Below are 19091 nucleotides of genomic sequence, written 5' to 3'. Positions count from 1 at the left end.
TCTTAAAAGGGAGAATCACAAAAGCAGACAGAGGAAATGATGAAGGGACTAGACGAGCAGCATAAACTGGTAAGTCTATAGAGGGAGAGTCTGAAGGCCATGGAGGGAGAAACTCAAAAGCAGACAGAGGGAATGATAAAGGGAGTAGATGAGTAGCATAAACTAGTAAGTCAGTAGAGGGAGGGTCTCAAAAGCAGACAGAGGAAATGATGAAGGGTCTAGACGAGCAGCATAAACTAGTAAGTCTATAGAGGGAGAGGCTCAAAAGCAGACAGAGGAAATGATGAAGGGAGTAGATGAGCAACATAAACTAGTAAGTCAGTAGAGGGAGAGGCTCAAAAGCAGACAGAGGAAATGATAAAGGGACTAGAGCAATATAAGCTTGTAAATGATATGCTGTATAAACATGGATATCACAGCAAAATAGACCTCTGAATGTCTTAGATGTATAGATTATAGTGCCTGCAATCTAAAGAGATTCCATCATAAAAGTTCTCTTAATAGGGAGATTAACTTTTACCACAATGTGTGACAAGCTGAATTTATCTGGATAGGAAGTTAACCTTTCCCTCTTATTTTGTCACACAGAATAGTGATCTGAAGAAGCAGTTGACCAAACTCCAGATGGAACTAGAGGAGGCAGTGTCCACCCGAGACTCGGCCCTGGCCCGGGAGTCAGCCAGTCGGGAGGAGTGTAATCAGCAGGTCCAGATGGCCAGTGAAGTATGGAGTGTACTCTGTATATTGTTTTCTGTCCTAATTACGGGGTCATCTCTGTCTGTAGTTTATTTTACAGCATGTACATGTTTACTTAGAGTATTAGGAATTTGTAAAGAAATAAAAGATTTTGACAAATAAATTGATATATGGCAAAAGTTATCATACTATTCTGATCTTACTTCTGTAGGCTAAGGACAAATACCAAAGAGAGCTGATGCTTCATGCTGCAGATGTGGAGGCGCTGGCCGCTGTCAAGAAGCAGGTCAGAAATCAGAGTAAAGCCTGACATGTATATAACAACATCTGACATTGACATCACTGTCAGAATACTGACTGTGCAGTAGGTTGTATTTTATAAGCTGGTCTTGACAGAATGCCCACTATGGCTTATACCTGTTCACACCCAGTGGTGGTAGCAATCTGTGACAGTTTTCTTTATACTGGCTGTACATGTAGCATACACATGTAAACAGATGATATTTATGATGACATTGACAGCAGAATCAAGATTGTTGGTTGTCTTTTTCAGTAGACTAGTTTTATGACTGTGATTGTATTTGTGAGCTTTTATGCACATTGTATGGAACATGAAATGAATGGTATTTTTTTCAAAATATGCTTTTCAGCTTGAAGATTTCAATTCTAAGTTGGCAATTGAACAAGAAATCAGAATAAAAGCAGAAAAAGACTTGGAAGAAGGAAAGGTAGGTTTTATGTTATGCTCTAGATCTATGTTGCTATATAGAACTGAATAGTCTGCAGAATAGTTAACAGATGGATACCCGAGTTTTTGTAATGTTTTCTGTTTTAGACCTCGTGGTTGGAGCAGGAGAGGATCCTGAAGGAGGAGTGTGAGAGGCTGGAGAAGAGGAGTGAAGAACTCTCCAGCCAGAACGACATCCTACACCAACAGATGGAGAAGGTGAGCGGATACTTAATTACACTAGATCATAGTCACAGAGAAAATTATTAATTAAAAAACTGAGATTTTCAACTAAATTTAATGCTACTGTGGATACACGAATTAAAAACTGGTATCAATATAACTCTGAAACAATTGTACAATATAAAACAATGATTTCTTTCTGACTGTAGATGAGCAGTGACGTATTGTCCATACAGAAAGCGGTCACTCGGTCCGGATCACCTCAGAAACTGGCCGACCTATCGTTTGATGAGGACACAGCTCGGTCCACGGAACAACTGCAGGAAGTCATCAGGTACCTAACAGTGATAACAATTCCTCTGTTGATAGTTTAACTCATTCATAGAATTGATACCTTTGTTGTTATAGGTGCTAAAACAAGAAAATAATTTATTTTGTAGATTCTTACGGAAAGAGAAAGAGATTGCCCAATCCAAGTTAGAGATAGTTAAGACTGAGTGTAATAACGTCAAGTATAGGTACGAGACACAAAAGAAGGAACTGGAGGACGTGAGAAAGGCACTTACAGAGCAACAGATAAAAGCACAGGTATAATTCTATGTACATGTACATTTGCTTAAGATATATCTATTACTGCGAAATCACATATTTTCGTGGGGGGTTAATTTTTGTTGTTTTCGAGGTGTGAAGAGATCCACAAATTCATGTTCATCACGAATTGTAAAATGTGACATATATAACTACTCAACAATTCTATATACACGAAATCAAATCCCCACGAACCAGGAGTTTTTTCTCAAACCACGAACATTTGACTCCACAAAAATAAGTGATTTTACAGTATTTTGTTACCAAAACAGAGCAGCAAATTAAAGCCAAGCAACAGTTCAATTTTGAAAGATAAATGTATTTTTATGTTACCAACTACAGAGATAATATAATGGATTTTTGTAAATTTATAATTTAACTGTTGGTGTTTGATAGGCCAATGTCCAGACGGCCTCCCAGCATGCTGATCTGATGAGGAAAGTGGAGAACTTGAACATTCTGACGGACAGTAACAAACTTCTGAGGGAGGATAAAAACCGCCTGGAGCAGCTCGTGCAGGAGCTCGAGGCTAAGGTAAAGCTTCTGCTTACTGTAGGTTATTGGCTTTTTCTAGATACTGTAAATCGCTTTTTATTTTGCGAAGACTTTATTTTCAAGTAATCATGCGAGACAGTGTGCTCCGAAAATTTAATTCTCGTGTATAATAGTATTCCTGAGGATAACCACAATTCGTGAAAATTTTGTCTTGCTTATCAAGAATCAATGTCTATCTCGCGAAAATAAGGTGTCGTGAAAATTTTGTGATTTACAGTATCATACAGGGGGTTTATTTGCTATGTATATTACTTTTTCTGTGGATAAAGAAATTGAATGGAGACCAATTTTCTATCATAGGTGTCCAACCTTGAGACCAGTGTAAACCCCCTACAAGCCTCCATCCGGGACCTGACAGCTGAAAAGGAGGCTCTGATGATCGAGAGGAATACTCTGAAGAGCGAGGTGGACCGGTGGAAGAGTCGGGCTAATCACCTGATAGAGCAGGCCAACAGGACAGATCCAGATGAGCATAGGAAGATTCTGTAAGGATTATACAAGGATGATGTTATATTGTTTTTGCACAATCTCAGATTTATGAAGATGGGTTCATATTCACTTATCTTTGCAAAGGCTAAAAAAATTTTCATGGTTATTTGGAATATTTATAACTTCCCTTTGAAGGTGATAGATTTATGTATTGTTTTACCAGGTTTTGCCTCTTTGTTCTTTTCATTACGACTGTATTTCAAATATAAGACTGCATAACATAAATGCTAAACACTGACATTCTCTTTAACAGCCTAGAAAGAGATGCTTTGAAATTAAGAGTGAAACAACTTATAGATGAATCTAGCAGATGCAGGTGAGTACAACTTAATCTGTAAACATTGTTCAGTTTTTTTCTTCTTCACTCTGAATGGGTCTGGTTTCTGTTTTGGGTTTTATATTTGTTTCATTGTTGATTTTAATCACACATTTTCGTTCAGATATTTACACATTTACTTTTTATGCATGTGAGTTATTTAACTTTTCTGAACAGCCAAGAGAAGGAGAAACTGACTCGAGATCTTAAAACAGCTAACGAGGAGCAGTTACGAATCAAGTATGTAAACATATGTACAGGATACCCATGGTGATAAATCAATTATGTAAAAATATGTATAAGATATCCATGGTGATAATTCAAGTATGTAAGTAAATAAGGTAGTCAAAATTATGAGTTTATTAATTCATGTAAGGTAGCCATTGTTACTAGTCAAGTATGTAAACATATGTGTAAGATAGTTGTAATTATGAGATAAGTTTGTCAACATACACAAGATAATTGTAGTTGTGAGTCAAGTATGTAAACAAAATATACGGCAAAATATACAAAGGGTAGATGCCTTATCAATAGCACGTCAGGTTTTGACACGATCCCTCACTTCAAAATTTTATTTGAATCTTTTATTTGTGATCCCTATTATTGCCCTAATAAAATGAATGATAAAGAGTGATAATATCGTTAAAAGCCAGAAAAAGGCTCGTATATGTCAAAGAAGTGTCTTTTTTTATCAAGGAACCTGTATTGGCTACTTGAAGACAGATGTTAACCCCCCCCCCCCCCCCCCCCTCTTTAAAATGGTTTTCTGAGAAAGTAAAGCCTAGCAGTTAAGTTGTTGTTATAAGATTCCTTTAACATCTTCAATAATGCTTTCTTATATTATACTACGTATGCCTACCTAGTAATGTAGGTGTAACTTACCATGGATCAACAATGAATCTACAAGTAGGCCCCTAGCCTTGCCTAACACGTTTTGTACTGCCATCGCCCAAAGAGTTCATTTTCATGATCCCATGGTCCTTACAACTTTCATTCAGAAGTTTGTTTGATGTAAAGTGCCAGCAATTGTCACATAATGTTTTCAAAGACACAGATAGCAAAAATTCTAAATTTTGAACAAGATCTACTTTCTTTCGAGGAATGTCAACATCAATGGTGCTATGTCATCAAGTTGTATGTCATCAATTTGAATTTAGCAATCATTCATGTAGTTTCGCAGGGGAAGTCTCAAAGTTTTGTTAAAACGAAAGTCGTATGAGATAAATAGAACATCTATAATTGTGTGATTTGAAATTGGCTTTATCCAACTCGTTGAAATGGTGTATATTCGCTTGGCAAGCCTCACGAATATATACACCATTTCAACTCGTTGGATAAAGCCAATATCAAATCACACAATATACATGTACATGTAGATATCCTCTATGTATATTGAAAACCATGCATATATCGAAGTGGAAAGTACCAACCTTATAGAACAAAGTGTTTCACTTGATTCCCTTATTTACTTGACATTTGCAATTATTATATAACTAGAACACTGCTTTCCAAAAAGTTATGTTCTTTTGAATTTTTTCCTTTGTTTTGTACAGGAAATCACTACAAGACGTAACAAACAGCAAACAGGAACTACTCAACAGGATTGCCAATCTACAGTGAGTGTCTCATTACTATCTCATTAGTATCTCATTACTATCTCATTAGTATCTCGTACTCTCATAAAGGCCAATCTACAGTGAGTATCTCATTACTATCTCTTTAGTATCTCATTATGTCTCATTAGTATCTCGTACTCTCATAAAGGCCAATCTACAATTTGAATTTTTTCTAAGGTGATTCTTTTTATACCCCCCGCAAACGAAGTTTGGGGGGGGTATATAGGAATCACCTTGTCCGTCTGTCCGTCTGTCTGTGCAATCATGTCCGGTCCATATCTTTCTTACAGAGGGACATTAGAATCTACTACTCCACATTAAGATTGCTCATAACCTAAGGGTGTGTCATGACCTTGACCCAAGGTCATTTGGGGAAGTTCAAGGTCACTGGAAGAAAAATTTCATAATTCGTGTCCGGTCCATATCTTTCTTATGGATAAACTTGGTAGGTTCTTATTTCACACAAAGATTGCCCATGACCCAAGGGTGTGTCATGACCTTGACCCAAGGTCATTTGGGGAAGTTCAAGGTCACTGGGAGAAAAATTTCAAAATTCATGTTTGACACATATCTTTTATGGATAAGCTTGGTAGGTTCTCATTTCACACAAAGATTGCCCATGACCCAAGGGTGTGTCATGACCTTGACCCAAGGTCATTTGGGGAAGTTCAAGGTCACTGGAAGAAAAATTTCATAATTCGTGTCCGGTCTATATCTTTCTTATGGATAAACTTGGTAGGTTTTCATTTCACATAAAGATTGCCCATGACCCAAGGGTGTGTCATGACCTTGACCCAAGGTCATTTGGGGAAGTTCAAGGTCAATGGTAGAAAAATTTCATAATTCGTGTCCGGTCCATATCTTTCTTAAGGATAAACTTGGTAGGTTTTCATTTCATACAAAGATTACCCATGACCCAAGGGTGTGTCATGACCTTGACCCAAGGTCATGTGGGGAAGTTCAAGGTCACTGGAAGAAAAATTTAATAATTTGTGTCCGGTCCATATTTTTCTTATTGATAAACTTGGTAGGTTCTTATTTCACTCAAAGATTGCCCATGACCCAAGGGTGTGTCATGACCTTGACCCAAGGTCATTTGGGGAAGTTCAAGGTCACTGGAAGAAAAATTTTATAATTCGTGTTTCATACATATCTTTATTATACAAAAACTTACTTCTGAAAAACCCAGCGGGGGGTAATTTGTCCCGATTGGACAGTTCTAGTTAAATACATGTATGATACAGGATTAACAGTCGACAGCTACACTGTACATGAAGTATGATATGAATTTTTCCCATTTGATTTTATAAGGTTTTTAGGTCACCTGAGTAAACTCAGGTGACCTATTGCTATCTGTTTTCGTCCGTCGTCGTTCATCGTGCGTCGTTCGTCGTGCGTTAACATTTGAACATTTTCAGCTTCTTCTCTGCAACCACTGAACCAATTTCAACCAAATTTGACACAAAGCATTTATGGGTAAAGGGGAACAAAAATTGTGAATTTCATGATCCCTACCCCCCTGGGGCCTGAGGGGTGGGGCCAAAACCACTAAAAATAATGCAATCTTTAAAAATCTTCTTCTTTACTCCTGGACATCAAGCAGTCAAACTGTTTGCATGATTGTAATCAGCAATGAGTCCTCTACCAAAATTGTGAAATTCATGGCCCTGGGGTCAGGGGTTCTAGTGCTAGGGCGGGGCTAAATAAGTAGGTAGTGAAAATGCATTATTTCTTTGAAAATCTTCTTCTCTGCTCCTGGGTATTAAATAAACCAACTAAGTACATAGTTATGATGAGCAAGAGTGCCTCTACCAAAATTGTGAATTTTATGGCCCCAGGGTCAGGGGTTCTGGTGTTAGGACGAGGCTCTATTGATTATATAGTGAAAATACATGAATTCTTTGAAAATCTTCTTCTCTGCTCCTGGGTATTAAGTAAACTAACTAAGTACATAGTTATGATAAGCAAGAGTGCCTCTACCAAAATTGTGAATTTTATGGCCCCAGGGTCAGGGGTTCTTGTTTTAGGGTGGGGCTCTAATGATTATATAGTGAAATGCATGAATTCTTTGAACATCTTATCCTTTGCTCCTGGTTAATATGCTAATGATCTAATTACATATTTAAGGCCAGGATTTATTTTATTTTCAGTTTTACAAGCCCTCCGCTCAAGGTTTTGAATTTTTAGAAAAAAATAAAACAATTTTTTTCTTTCCGATGTCAAATTTGAGTCGGGATCGAGATTTCAAATTTACGAACTCGCACTTCCGGTTTTACTATGAAACGGCGGGTAAATAAAGCTAGATCTGAGAAGATACTGATAGCTTGGTTTAGTGTAAAATTCATCGATAAGAGTGCCATTCAAAACGTTTCACCCGTTCAAAGGACAAATAAAATGCTGACGACTTTGTTGCACAATGACATGCTGGTGAGATAATTTTGTATTCGTTTCAAAAGCAACTGTAAATTATTTTCCTCCCCCAGGTTTTAAACTGCCCGTGGTAGCTATTGCATATTGCCAGGGACATTGTTTAGGTCTCTGTTATAGCTTACAGTCTAAGCATCATTCTTCAGAAAAGGGTTGCTTATGCATCAGATGTAATGAATAAAACTATTGGAGAAGTGAAGTCCATTTGAGGAAGAAATAAACAATAACCTGAAGTGAAGAAATAAAAAAAAAAATTCAACTATTAAAAGGCAAGAATATACACATATATACAGGCATGTAGTATCATTTGTATCAGCCAGAAAAATTATTTTACACTTAATTGAAAAAATGTTGACCCTACTCCCCAATACTTCCTGTCTGTTTTATGATAGGAATTATAATTTTAGGCATCAAGTAAATTTTAGAACAATGTCTACACATTCACCTAACACATATTAAAAAAATGAAGATATATTGAAAGACTTTTAAAGAATTGATTTTTTAAAATATATTTTGATCAACATCACAAAATTTATATAACTGGCCCAAACTGGCAGATGATGAAATAAGCAATTAAATGTTCTACTTTCCTATTTGTAAGCATTGTGTCCAGTGGTAAGGAGCCTATTAGGATAGCATAAAAAAAGAATGTACAAATGTTAACAATTGATTTATCAAAAAAATTTATTTCCTTTTCCTTCGGGACTTTTTTATTCTCATGTTCATAACTAAACCTAAACATAAAAAAAATGCTGGCCTTATAATGAAGAAAGGGGCCTCTTTCAAAATAGATAATTTCAGGGCTGCTGGGTCAGGGGTACCAAGGGGGTACTTTGACTAAAAATAAATTAATGCTTTGAAATCTGCCCTTTGATAAGCAATGGTGCCTCTTTCAAAATTTGTGAATTTCATGGCTTTTGGCTTAAAACACGAACCAAATACAATCGCTGGAAAGTTGTTACATGAGACCCAGGTGACCTATAAGGCCCGTGGGCCTCTTGTTGATTAGCATGATTTATAGCATACAATATACTCTGAAGACTTATTTTATGTTTGGTATATATATGTATTAAATTCTTGTCAGGAGCTTTATACAGTGGACCCTCATTTATCCGGACGGTTTGGTTCCCAGTCAATTTGTCCGGATATGTAAAGCATCCGGATATCTGAATCACCAGTTAAACAAGACAAAATAACATTTAAAAATTTTGTTCCGATGAAAAATAGTTCGGATAGTGAAGCATCCGGATATCTGGGGTCCGGATATCTGAGGGTCCACTGTATACTGATTGGTGGTGAACATTTCTGTATGCATACTTGTACATACATTTATATAACTCCTGGCAATTTTAATTGCAGAAAAGAACTCAGTCAATCACAAACTATTGCCAGCTCAAAAGAGTAAGTACTACCACCTACCAGTACATACATGTAGTAAACTTCTCTGTGGTATTTTCCCAGATAGAAAAAGATTCACAAGCTTTAAATACTCCAGATCAGATAAACCTTAACCAGTTTTTTTTTCAACATAATAAAAGATAAAAACATATGCAACATATTTTTTTTGTTCAGTTTGATGACATTATAGCAATTGAAGTGATAACAACTACTTATATACATTGATTGCAACATGAATATGTACATTTATCCTACAACTACCCCTTGCATTGACCTAATAAAGGTAGCCTAATAAACTAAAGCTTTATTTGGTCAATGTCCTAAAAAAGCTTAGTGCATGTATTCCGACATTCTAAAAGCATTATATTTTCATTACACGTTTTCTGCATATAAAGTGAATGGAAATCTATTGCATTCAAAACACCATAACACAGACAGGTTGCCAAGAGGTTAAAGCATGCGTTTTAGTTTGAGGTCATGATCGGCGAACGCAGAGGAATTGCAAAGTCATAAGCAAAAATCAAAAGTCAAGCTCACATTGACCAGAAGCTGTTACATTGGATCTTCTATCAACTGTAGCTTACACAAAGAGTAATACATAGGTTTTTAAATATTAAACACATTTGCAGTCAAGGTAGAAAGTTAAAAAATGTAAATATACAGTAAGCAATGTATCTTTTTTTTTTTGAAAGAGATAGTCTCATAACTGCAATGGTCTGTGCAAACAAATTTTGATAAGTGCTGACACATGTTACTCAATTTGTTTGCACATAATGTTGCAGTTATGAGACTATCTCTTTCAAAAAATAATGATGTAAGTGACGTCACATATATTGCAATGTTTTCGCTATGGCATCTTAGTTTTCAATGCAGAGATGTGTCTAATTCAGGTTTAAAATAGTTCATTTTGGAGGTCACATGTAAATATATTTTGCATGATAAACAAAATACATGGTCATTATCTTGAAATATAAGCGATATTTGGGCTCGGGTCGCAAATGTAATGGAGGGTTCGGCAAGCCTCACTCTCTATCACGTTTTCTTACCCTCGCCCAAATATCGCAGCACATTCGCTTATATTTCAAGACAGGTACCATGTATTTTATATATACTTATAGCAAGAGTGTAATAAAATGTTATTTATTTACCATAATTTTACAGAAAGGAGATTTTCCAGAGTAGAAATATTTTGGCTGAAAAAGAGTAAGTCAAGTGTGCAGTAATAATGTCAGTAACAGTAAGAAAGAGTAAGTCAGATTTACAGTACCGGGTACTATTATGATAATAAAGTCACACTAATGATGTCAGTAACAGTAAGAAATTTTGCATCACTTTTTCGCAAAAAAAAATGTACATGTATATTTCTTTCATGAAAGTCTACTTATTATTACATGTGCATTTTTGTTTTACATTTAGAAATGAAATTACCCAGACTAGAAACAAAGTATCTGAACTTGAGTAAGTACTATGTACCGTCATTCAGATTGTTTAGTACTGTAGATGCACAGGGGCCTGTAACATACTGTTTTTGATTTTACGTAATCACTATATATATACATACTGTTTTTGATTTTACGTAATCACTATATACAAAAAAGGAAAGGGAAACAACCTCAGTCCGAATTTACACAGGGTCCATCTCGGAAATATTTCGTATTTCATAGAAAAAAGAATGTAGCCAATTAAATTATAACTAGAAATCATACTACACTAAATATTCTTTAGTAAAACAGAAACCTCGTTACTTTTTATAGCATTTAAGTTGAGTTATACTAACTCGATATCCCGTTGTGCCAGTCGATGTACTTTAAGTCGTCCACTAAAAGGAGGCAAAATTCGCACATTTTCTCCAGTTTTGAAGTCTTTCCGGAGAAGGAAAACACAAAGTAAAGATCCAGCGTTCACGAAAATCATCTTTTTCTTTTGTTAATTGCAAATAAAAGGTACAACATCTCCGATTTGAATAAATACGGTAGCTTTTTTTGTTCACAGAGAGGCTCGAGCCCAGAACAGACGACATTTTGGAATAACGCATGATTGGTAAAAGGCGGAGCGTGATTGGTCAGATTTGTTCTAGAAAAGCACCATTGACCAATCACATCTCGCGTTAAATATTGGATGCAATGTTTAGCGAATTTAGTGGATGACTTAAACTACATCAATTGCATGACAGGATATCGGATCTGCAAAACACGACTTACACGATTCTTAAATGACCGCGATGGTATTTTTATTAAAGAGTGATTATTACTGAATGATCCCAGACGTTATTTCACTAACTGCAAGGTATTTTATTGAAAACACGAGTCATTTCCGAGATAGACCCTGTGTAAATTCGAGCTGACGTTGTTTCCCTTTCTCTTTTTGTATATATATAGTGATTACGTAAAATCAAAAACAGTATGTTACAGGCCCCTGTGTGTAGATGTAATGCACTTCTTTGACTAAAATATCTAGAAGGAAATTTTGTCGTATCTCAATTTTACCCAAAACGTACAAAAAAAGTAATTTTGTCTTTCTCTCTGTTGTTCAGAGGGGAGATTCAAGGATTCAAAGCCCAAATTGAAGAGAAGGTGAAAGACATTGAGGAAAAAACTAAAACCATCAACCAGGTAAAATAACAATTCTTCCTCTGACTACAAAAAACTGACAACTGTACAATATAGTCTGTTTGTTTGCCATTTTTGTCCATGAAAGCAGTATTTCATTAGCCAGCATACTGTTTATGTTGTAATGGTTTAAAATGAAAATTAACAGGTACAACAGAGGTGACAAAATACAGATATTATTAGCTCACCTGAGCCTAAGGCTCAAGTGAGCTTTTCTGATCAAAATTTGTCCGTCGTCTGTCGTCGTTGTTGTTGTCGTTGTCGTTGTCATCGTCGTTAACTTTTCACATTTTCATCTTCTCCTCAAGAACCACTGGGCCAATTTCAACCAAACTTGGCACAAAGTATCCTTGGGTGAAGGGAATTCAAGTTTGTTCAAATGAAGGGCCATGCCCTTTTCCAAGGGGAGATAATCATGAATTTGTTAAAAATTAATGGCATTTTTTAAAAATCTTCTTCTCCAGAACCGCTGGGCTAGGAAACATGAAACTCATGTGAAAGCATCCTCAGGTAGTGTAGATTCAAGTTTGTTCAAATCATGACCCCCGGGGCAAGGGTGGGGCCAAAATGGCCGACCCAAGTTTTACATAGGAATATATAGGAAAAATCTTTAAAAATCTTCTACTCCAGAACCACTGGGCCTGGAAAGATGTAACTCATGTGGAATCATCCTCAGGTAGAGCAGATTCAAGTTTGTTCAAATTATGACCCCTGGGGCAAAGGTGGGGCCAAAATGGCCTAACCAAGTTTTACATAGGAATATATAGGAAAAATCTTTAAAAATCTTCTTCTCCAGAACCACTGGACCAGGAAAGATGAAACTCATGTTGAATCATCCTCAGGTAGTGTAGATTCAAGTTTGTTCAAATCATGACCCCCGGGGCAAGGGTGGGGCCAAAATGGCCGACCCAAGTTTTACATATGAATATATAGGAAAAATCTTTAAAAATCTTCTTCTCCAGAACCACTGGACCAGGAAAGATGAAACTCATGTTGAATCATCCTCAGGTAGTGTAGATTCAAGTTTGTTCAAATCATGACCCCCGGGGCAAGGGTGGGGCCAAAATGGCCGACCCAAGTTTTACATAGGAATATATAGGAAAAATCTTTAAAAATCTTCTTCTCAAGAACCACTGGGCCAGGAAAGATGAAACTCATGTGGAATCATCCTCAGGTAGTGTAGATTCAAGTTTGTTCTAATGACCCCCTGGGCTAGGGTGGGGCCAAAATGGCCGACCCAAGTGTTACATAGGGATATATAGGGAAACCTTTTAAAATCTTCTTTTCAAGTACTTCAAAGCTATGATTAGTGATATTTATATGGAATCATCCTCAGGTAGTGTAGATTCTAGTTTGTTCAAATGTTGAACGCCTGGAGGGGGGGGTGGAGTAAATTCAAGCACGATGTGCTCAGGTGAGCGCTGTGGCCCCTGGGCCTCTTGTTAGTAGTTGTGATGGTTGATTTTTTCGTGCTATCCGCATCCACATTGTCGAAAATTTCTTTCAATTCTTGTTTATTGAGAGTGGCAAAGCGATTACTCGGATTAGCCATCATTTCCTCAGGCTCAGTTGCAAACAACAATAGTTAGGCGAACGCATTATCAGAGCTAAACAGTGATTGGCCGAAGAAACACGTGATATCCAATCAAATCAATGCTAACTTGCAGACAGTTTAGGAATCTATTTTAAGTATAGTAGGGTTTATAAATTTTCTATTTTTAGTATAGTAGGGTTTATAAATTTTATTTTAGGAAACATCTGGTTTATAAGTGTTTTATAGCAGAACCACGTGGTATTAATCGACTAATCATAGGTTTTGAATAATATGAAATTATAATAAATATTCATATTAAATCTTAATATTAAAATATTTACATGGAAACTCTTCTTGTTTCTTAGCTGAGGAAGATCGGGCGAAAATACAAGGAGCAGGCAGAATCACTAACCAAAGAGATAGAGGAACTTAAAGCTAAGACAGCAGCAGAACAGGCTAGCCAGCCCACCCAGGAGGAAGCCACTCCGAGTCAGGTGGAGGCCAACCAGCAGGTGGCGTCCCTCAGGGATCAGCTGACACAAGCTGAACAGGAGAAGGAGGAGCTAAAACAGAAACTAGAGGTTCAGAGCGGGGAGTATGGAGGGACAAAGATGCAGCTCAGTCAGGCGCAACAGGTGGGTTCACAAGCACAAAGATGTTGACTGTAAAATAACAGGTACAACAGAGGTGATATAGGAATGGAGAGATGGTGATACTGTTTACAGGGTTATTTTTGCCCCTTGTTATTATTGTCCTTTTACACATGCACACAATTTTGCTCCATTATAATTTTACCCAATAATAGTTTTCTTAAAGATATTATATTGTTCTCTTTGCATTTTCCTAGTTTTATGTTCACCCACCTATGAGTAATGTGAAGATAATAAGTTTTGACAGAAGTTGCAGTTTGTTCTTTGTATTTGATGATTAATTGTGTTTGTAGAGTACAGCTCTGAAATGAAAATTTGAAACATTTTTAGGAGATTGGACAATTAAAAGCAGAGATAGAACAATTAAAGAAGAAGACTGAAGAATATGAACAGAAACAAAATCAGTCTAAGAATGTTCTTCAAGCCGTGAAGAAGAAGCTAAGTTCTCAGAACGAGGAAATCGGGAAACTGACGGCAGAGAATACGGAACTGAAACAGAAGGCCTCTGCAGAACCACCAGCTGGGGGTAAGGCAAACACTCAAAACAACACAGATTTAGACTGTCAATACGATGTTAAGTGGGCATATTAGTGGGGGGTCAAATTTTACATGGAAATCTTATGAGAAAATCTTTTTTTTAGAAAATGGCTACATTTATTTTAATTGCCCAAGCAAAGGCCTCAAGGACAAATATAGGTTAAAAGTTTAGATTTGGATGATATGTTCGAATATAAGTTCTCTTCCTTAGAATAGCAGGTCTAGAGGAGAGAAATCTTCCTTAGAAATAAGACCATAATTTCTAAACATGAATTATCAATCATCAACTTTCTGCAGCTTGAATTGATTGAAACTGAAATTTAATATATGGCCACTTTTAGAATAGGTTTCTTTGATCAATACATTTATTTTGAAGGTAAATGGTTCTCATATGATTTTTTCACACCTACAATCCAAATCTTTTTTTAGCTACAGAGGAGGCAGAGTCAAGAATGGCTGCCATGAAATCGACGTATGAAAACAGGATCAGCACGTTAACAAAGGAAGTCGCTGACAATTCCCAGCAGGTCAAAACATCAGCCGCCGAGATAGCAGACAAAAATAAACAGCTGGAACAGTTAATGGCCGAGAAGGCAGAGCTCCAAGATAAGGTAATGGACCAAATATTCCTATAGTGAAGTCCCCTCTGGATGATTGTTCAAAACAAAGTAGAGGAATTGAATGCTCTTTCTTTATGTACAGTATCACAGAATGGCTAAAAGACATGTCACAACCATCCATAATTTAGAATATTATAAACATCAGAGTTATTTGTACTATTACAGATTGCAACCATGCAGAAACAGATTGATGCCCAGCCTAAGCCAGTGGCCCCACAACCCCAGGCGGCTCGTCAGGCAGCCACGGCAACAGTGGAGAGGGCAAGGCCTGTTGACAGATCAAGGTAAACAACTTCAATATAGGTGATATCTCAGCTGTGTTCAGATTCATCATGTAACTTTTTTAAAGCATAGATAAATAAACTTGTCTTTTCTTTCAGTGTATCTGTGGCAGAGTCCCCCAAAACAGCCAACATCAAACCCATGTCAACATCTCCAGCGGCAGTACGGCCACAAGCCCCTGCCTCCCAGTCTCAGACGGCTGGGTCAAGGGTCATAGCTAACATTCGTCCAATGGCTATTGCCCCCACCAGTATATCACCGTTAGCTGTCAGTGTGCCTACCCCCACAGCAACAGTAATGCCTACCACAGTGTCTCAGCACGAAGTCTCAGATAGCAGTAAGGCTCTCCCACTCTCTAATTTAAATAAAAATGAAAAAAAAATTTTTTTGTAAGAAGAATTTATTCCTAACTTTCTATCACTAGATGAGGTGACCCAGGCCCAGCTGTCTCCTGTGATGACATCACGCCCGACCCAGCAGGTCCAGAGAGTCACGCCTCAAGTAGAGGCCTCCGCAGGTCAGTTAATTAAAAAAGAATGAAATTCTTTCCAAAAATATTATAAATTATTCAATTAGTAACCCTTATGTTAATTGGTTTTAGATTCTTCGACATCTGGTGGAGTAATCATCCAAGAAGTTCCAAGCATTCAAGGTAAACATGCTAAAATGATATTTTTCTTGGGGATAAAAGCAAGGATTGTTTGGCGATTACAGACAACTTTATTGGCTTTATAACTTTCTGTGAGTACATGTTAACTTTCCAGAACAAACAGTGACACAGTCAGAGGTAGAAGTTTCCTCTGCAGCCTCCTCAGCTGCCAGTGATAATAGTGAGAGCCAATCAACATCAGCGGCAAGGGAAGTAGCTCCATCTACTTCCTCTTCCACTGTGACAAGGGAGGTCACTCCTACAACAACTCTGGCAGCAGGAGCCAGGGATACCACCAGTGTGGCCTCTGTCAGCAGGGATACCACCAGTGTGGCTTCTGCCAGCAGGGATACCACCAGTGTGGCTTCTGTCAGCAGGGATACCACCAGTGTGGCTTCTGCCAGCAGGGATACCACCAATGTGGCTTCTGCCAGCAGGGAGGGGCAATCTCTGGGGAAACGATCAAGAGAAGAGGCTGAAGGGTACTAATCTTAACAGATTGACAGTTCTTTATCAAGAAATGAGTTTAAGTGTATAAAATTTAAATAAAATTAGAGATATTTTGAGTATTTTATATGCAGAGGTATACATGATTTTTTTCTCCACTTTTAGCAGCCAAGGAGATGAAACAGAACCAAAGAGAACCAAGGTGTCAACAGCTCAGGTCAGTTAAACAATGTCATTTACTTAGGAAATAAAATATCATTTTTAGAGTTTCATTGGGGTATGACATGAAGTCGGTCACCTGATCAAATTCTATAACGACCGAAGGGCGTTATAGTAGATTTAATTACGTACCGACTTCATGTCATACCCAGTGAATCTCTAAGAAATACAGTCAATTCTCGAATTATCGCCATTTTCGCAATACCGCCATGATTTCCCAAGAATGTTTTTCCTGCTATATAAAATTCTCTTTATAACGCCAAATTCGCATACCGCCATCCGCCACCCTGTTTTCACAACAAACGTCCATTTGTAAGTGTCAATTATCTCGATATACCGCCACAGGTGCATGTGGTCAGTGAAGTGCGGCTAATTGGTTGACAACTTTCCCTGTTGCAAAGCATGCAAAGGCAGACAAGGTACATGCAATTAAGTAATTAAACAAGAATTAAATAAACAATAATTTTAACATGAACTGTTATAATTCTGTTTCTGTTTAATAAAAATCATTTAATCACAGCTTCGCCATGAAAGCGTTCGTTGTTAAAGTACGCCGATAACGATATTATTTTGATGATCTCTGCTTTAAACAATGCAAAGTTTGTTGAAAAAATAGTTATACGGTATAAATTGTGAACGCTTCATTAAGAATGATGCCATAAACAATGACGTTATTCAAGAATTCATTTTACGTACTATCGGCAATATATCACGACGACAACCCAGCATGGTTTTTTTTTCAATATCAGACGTGCATATTAACATGCATACACATGTACTTGTCTTTAATTCATAACTGCACATTTTGTTTTAGCGAAATTGTACATTAAAAAATAACTTGAAGTATTTTCAGTCAGAAATATGTTTTTATATACATGTACATGTAATAAAAAGAATAGAAACGCTAAATGGTATTTCTAAGAAGGTACTCTACTTCTTGTTTTCTAAAAGATGGGAAATTCGATTCATCGCCAAATTCGTTATACTGCCATGATTTCTAAATTACAAAAGGTGGCGGTTTATGGAGAATTAACTGTATAGGCATTATTTAGACTTTGCTTTGGAAATGCAACATAACGTATCTACAACGTCATGTGATGTCACAATCGGAACTTTCCAAAAGGCTCGTGCAGTTTGCTTTTCTAGCTTGGTTCCCAGGCTATTTGCTTTTCATACTCAAGAAAGTCTGATCATGTGACCAACTGCATGTCATTGAAAATTGAATTTCAGTTTTATTATACCCCCCGCAAACGAAGTTTGAAGGGGGGGGGTTATAGGAATCACCTTGTCCGTCTGTCTAGCTGTCCCTCTGTCTGTGCAAACGTGTCCGGTCCATATCTTTCTTACAGAGGGACATTAGAATCTACTACTCCACACAAAGATTGCCCATGGCCTTAGGGTGTGTCATGACCTTGACCCAAGGTCATTTAGGGAAGTTCAAGTTCACTGGAAGTAAAATTCATAATTTGTGTCTGGTCCATATCTCTCTTATGGATAAATTTGGTAGGTTCTCATTTCACACAAAGATTGCCCATGACCCAAGGGTGTGTCATGACCTTGACCCAAGGTCATTTGGGTAAGTTAAAGGTCACTGGAAGGAAAATTTCATAATTCATGTGTGACACATATTTTTATTAGGAAAAGCTTACTTCTTAAAAACCCAGCGGGGGGTATTTTGTCCTGTTTGGACAGTTCTAGTTAGCATTGCTATATAAAGAAAGACATCAGCAAATGAATATATGTAAATGGCACTCAGATAGTGTTATGTTATTTATTTATTTTTACTGAATTATTGTAATGACAAGCTTTGTAATGCTATTTAGGGCTCACCGATTCCAGCCATAACAGTCACAGATGAACACGCCAACACACAGACAGTAACAGAGGAGGAGCCAGTTCTGGAACTAGGACAAGATGTCACTGAGGTCCAAACTCCACAACTCTCTACACAGGAATCAGAGGTATGTAACACTGGGTTACTCCACTTAATGGGAAAAAGGTGTCCCTCCATCACACATCAGAACCCAGGAATCGGAGGTATGTAACAATAGAAAACTCAGATTAATAGGGAGAAAAGGGGTTGTCTCTATTTGTCCCTCCATCACAACTTAGAACCCAGGAATCAGAAGTAAATACTAAAGGAACAGTCAGTTAGGGGGGAGGGGAGAGACTGAGGATCCCTCACCACAACTTAATAGTCAGATTTTTAGTGGGAGGGGGAATAACAGTCTATGAGGCAGATTAAGGCATCACTTAAATACCATCACCAAGACCACTTTCTTGAGATGGCTGTTTGATATTTCAGATATCCCTGGGACCAGCTGAGTCTACAGATGACTTGGTGGAAGATTTGTCGTCAGAACCTGCCATGCTCTCAGAGTCACAAGGACAGCAGGTGAGTTATACCCGGAACACTTGTCAATGAATAAAGCCTGAAATGGTATCTCAAATAAAAAAATGTCTTCTACTTTAAAGCAGCATCGTACCATTTTGTATTCCATGTGTAATAAGTAACACAATGTAAAGTTGAAGATACTTAAAGATTTTGT

At 37.3% G+C, this 19091-nt stretch overlaps 1 protein-coding gene across 1 annotated transcript; it reads left to right on the top strand.

Annotated features, from left to right (window-relative positions):
• Positions 1-13: 13 nt before the first annotated feature.
• LOC134261014 (nucleoprotein TPR-like) lies at positions 14-18937 on the top strand (the record flags this gene model as incomplete). Its single annotated transcript, XM_062743507.1, has 27 exons — positions 14-69; positions 589-723; positions 908-982; positions 1347-1424; positions 1532-1642; positions 1816-1940; positions 2047-2194; positions 2591-2728; positions 3050-3234; positions 3492-3554; positions 3732-3794; positions 5108-5170; positions 8957-8998; positions 10157-10198; positions 10412-10453; positions 11529-11607; positions 13504-13773; positions 14119-14314; positions 14755-14936; positions 15111-15229; positions 15326-15564; positions 15652-15744; positions 15829-15879; positions 15992-16358; positions 16489-16540; positions 18366-18503; positions 18848-18937. Coding segments are annotated over exons 1-27 (3219 nt in total), but the record flags the coding sequence as incomplete, so codon positions are not given.
• Positions 18938-19091: the final 154 nt, after the last annotated feature.

The sequence above is a fragment of the Saccostrea cucullata genome, unplaced genomic scaffold, assembly GCF_032062105.1.
Source record: "Saccostrea cucullata isolate Sc308-1 unplaced genomic scaffold, CSIRO_AGI_Scuc_v1 ctg12530, whole genome shotgun sequence".
Classification (NCBI taxonomy): domain Eukaryota; kingdom Metazoa; phylum Mollusca; class Bivalvia; order Ostreida; family Ostreidae; genus Saccostrea; species Saccostrea cuccullata.
Note: the sequence above shows the minus strand (reverse complement) of the source record. Positions and strands in the feature narration are given on the sequence as shown.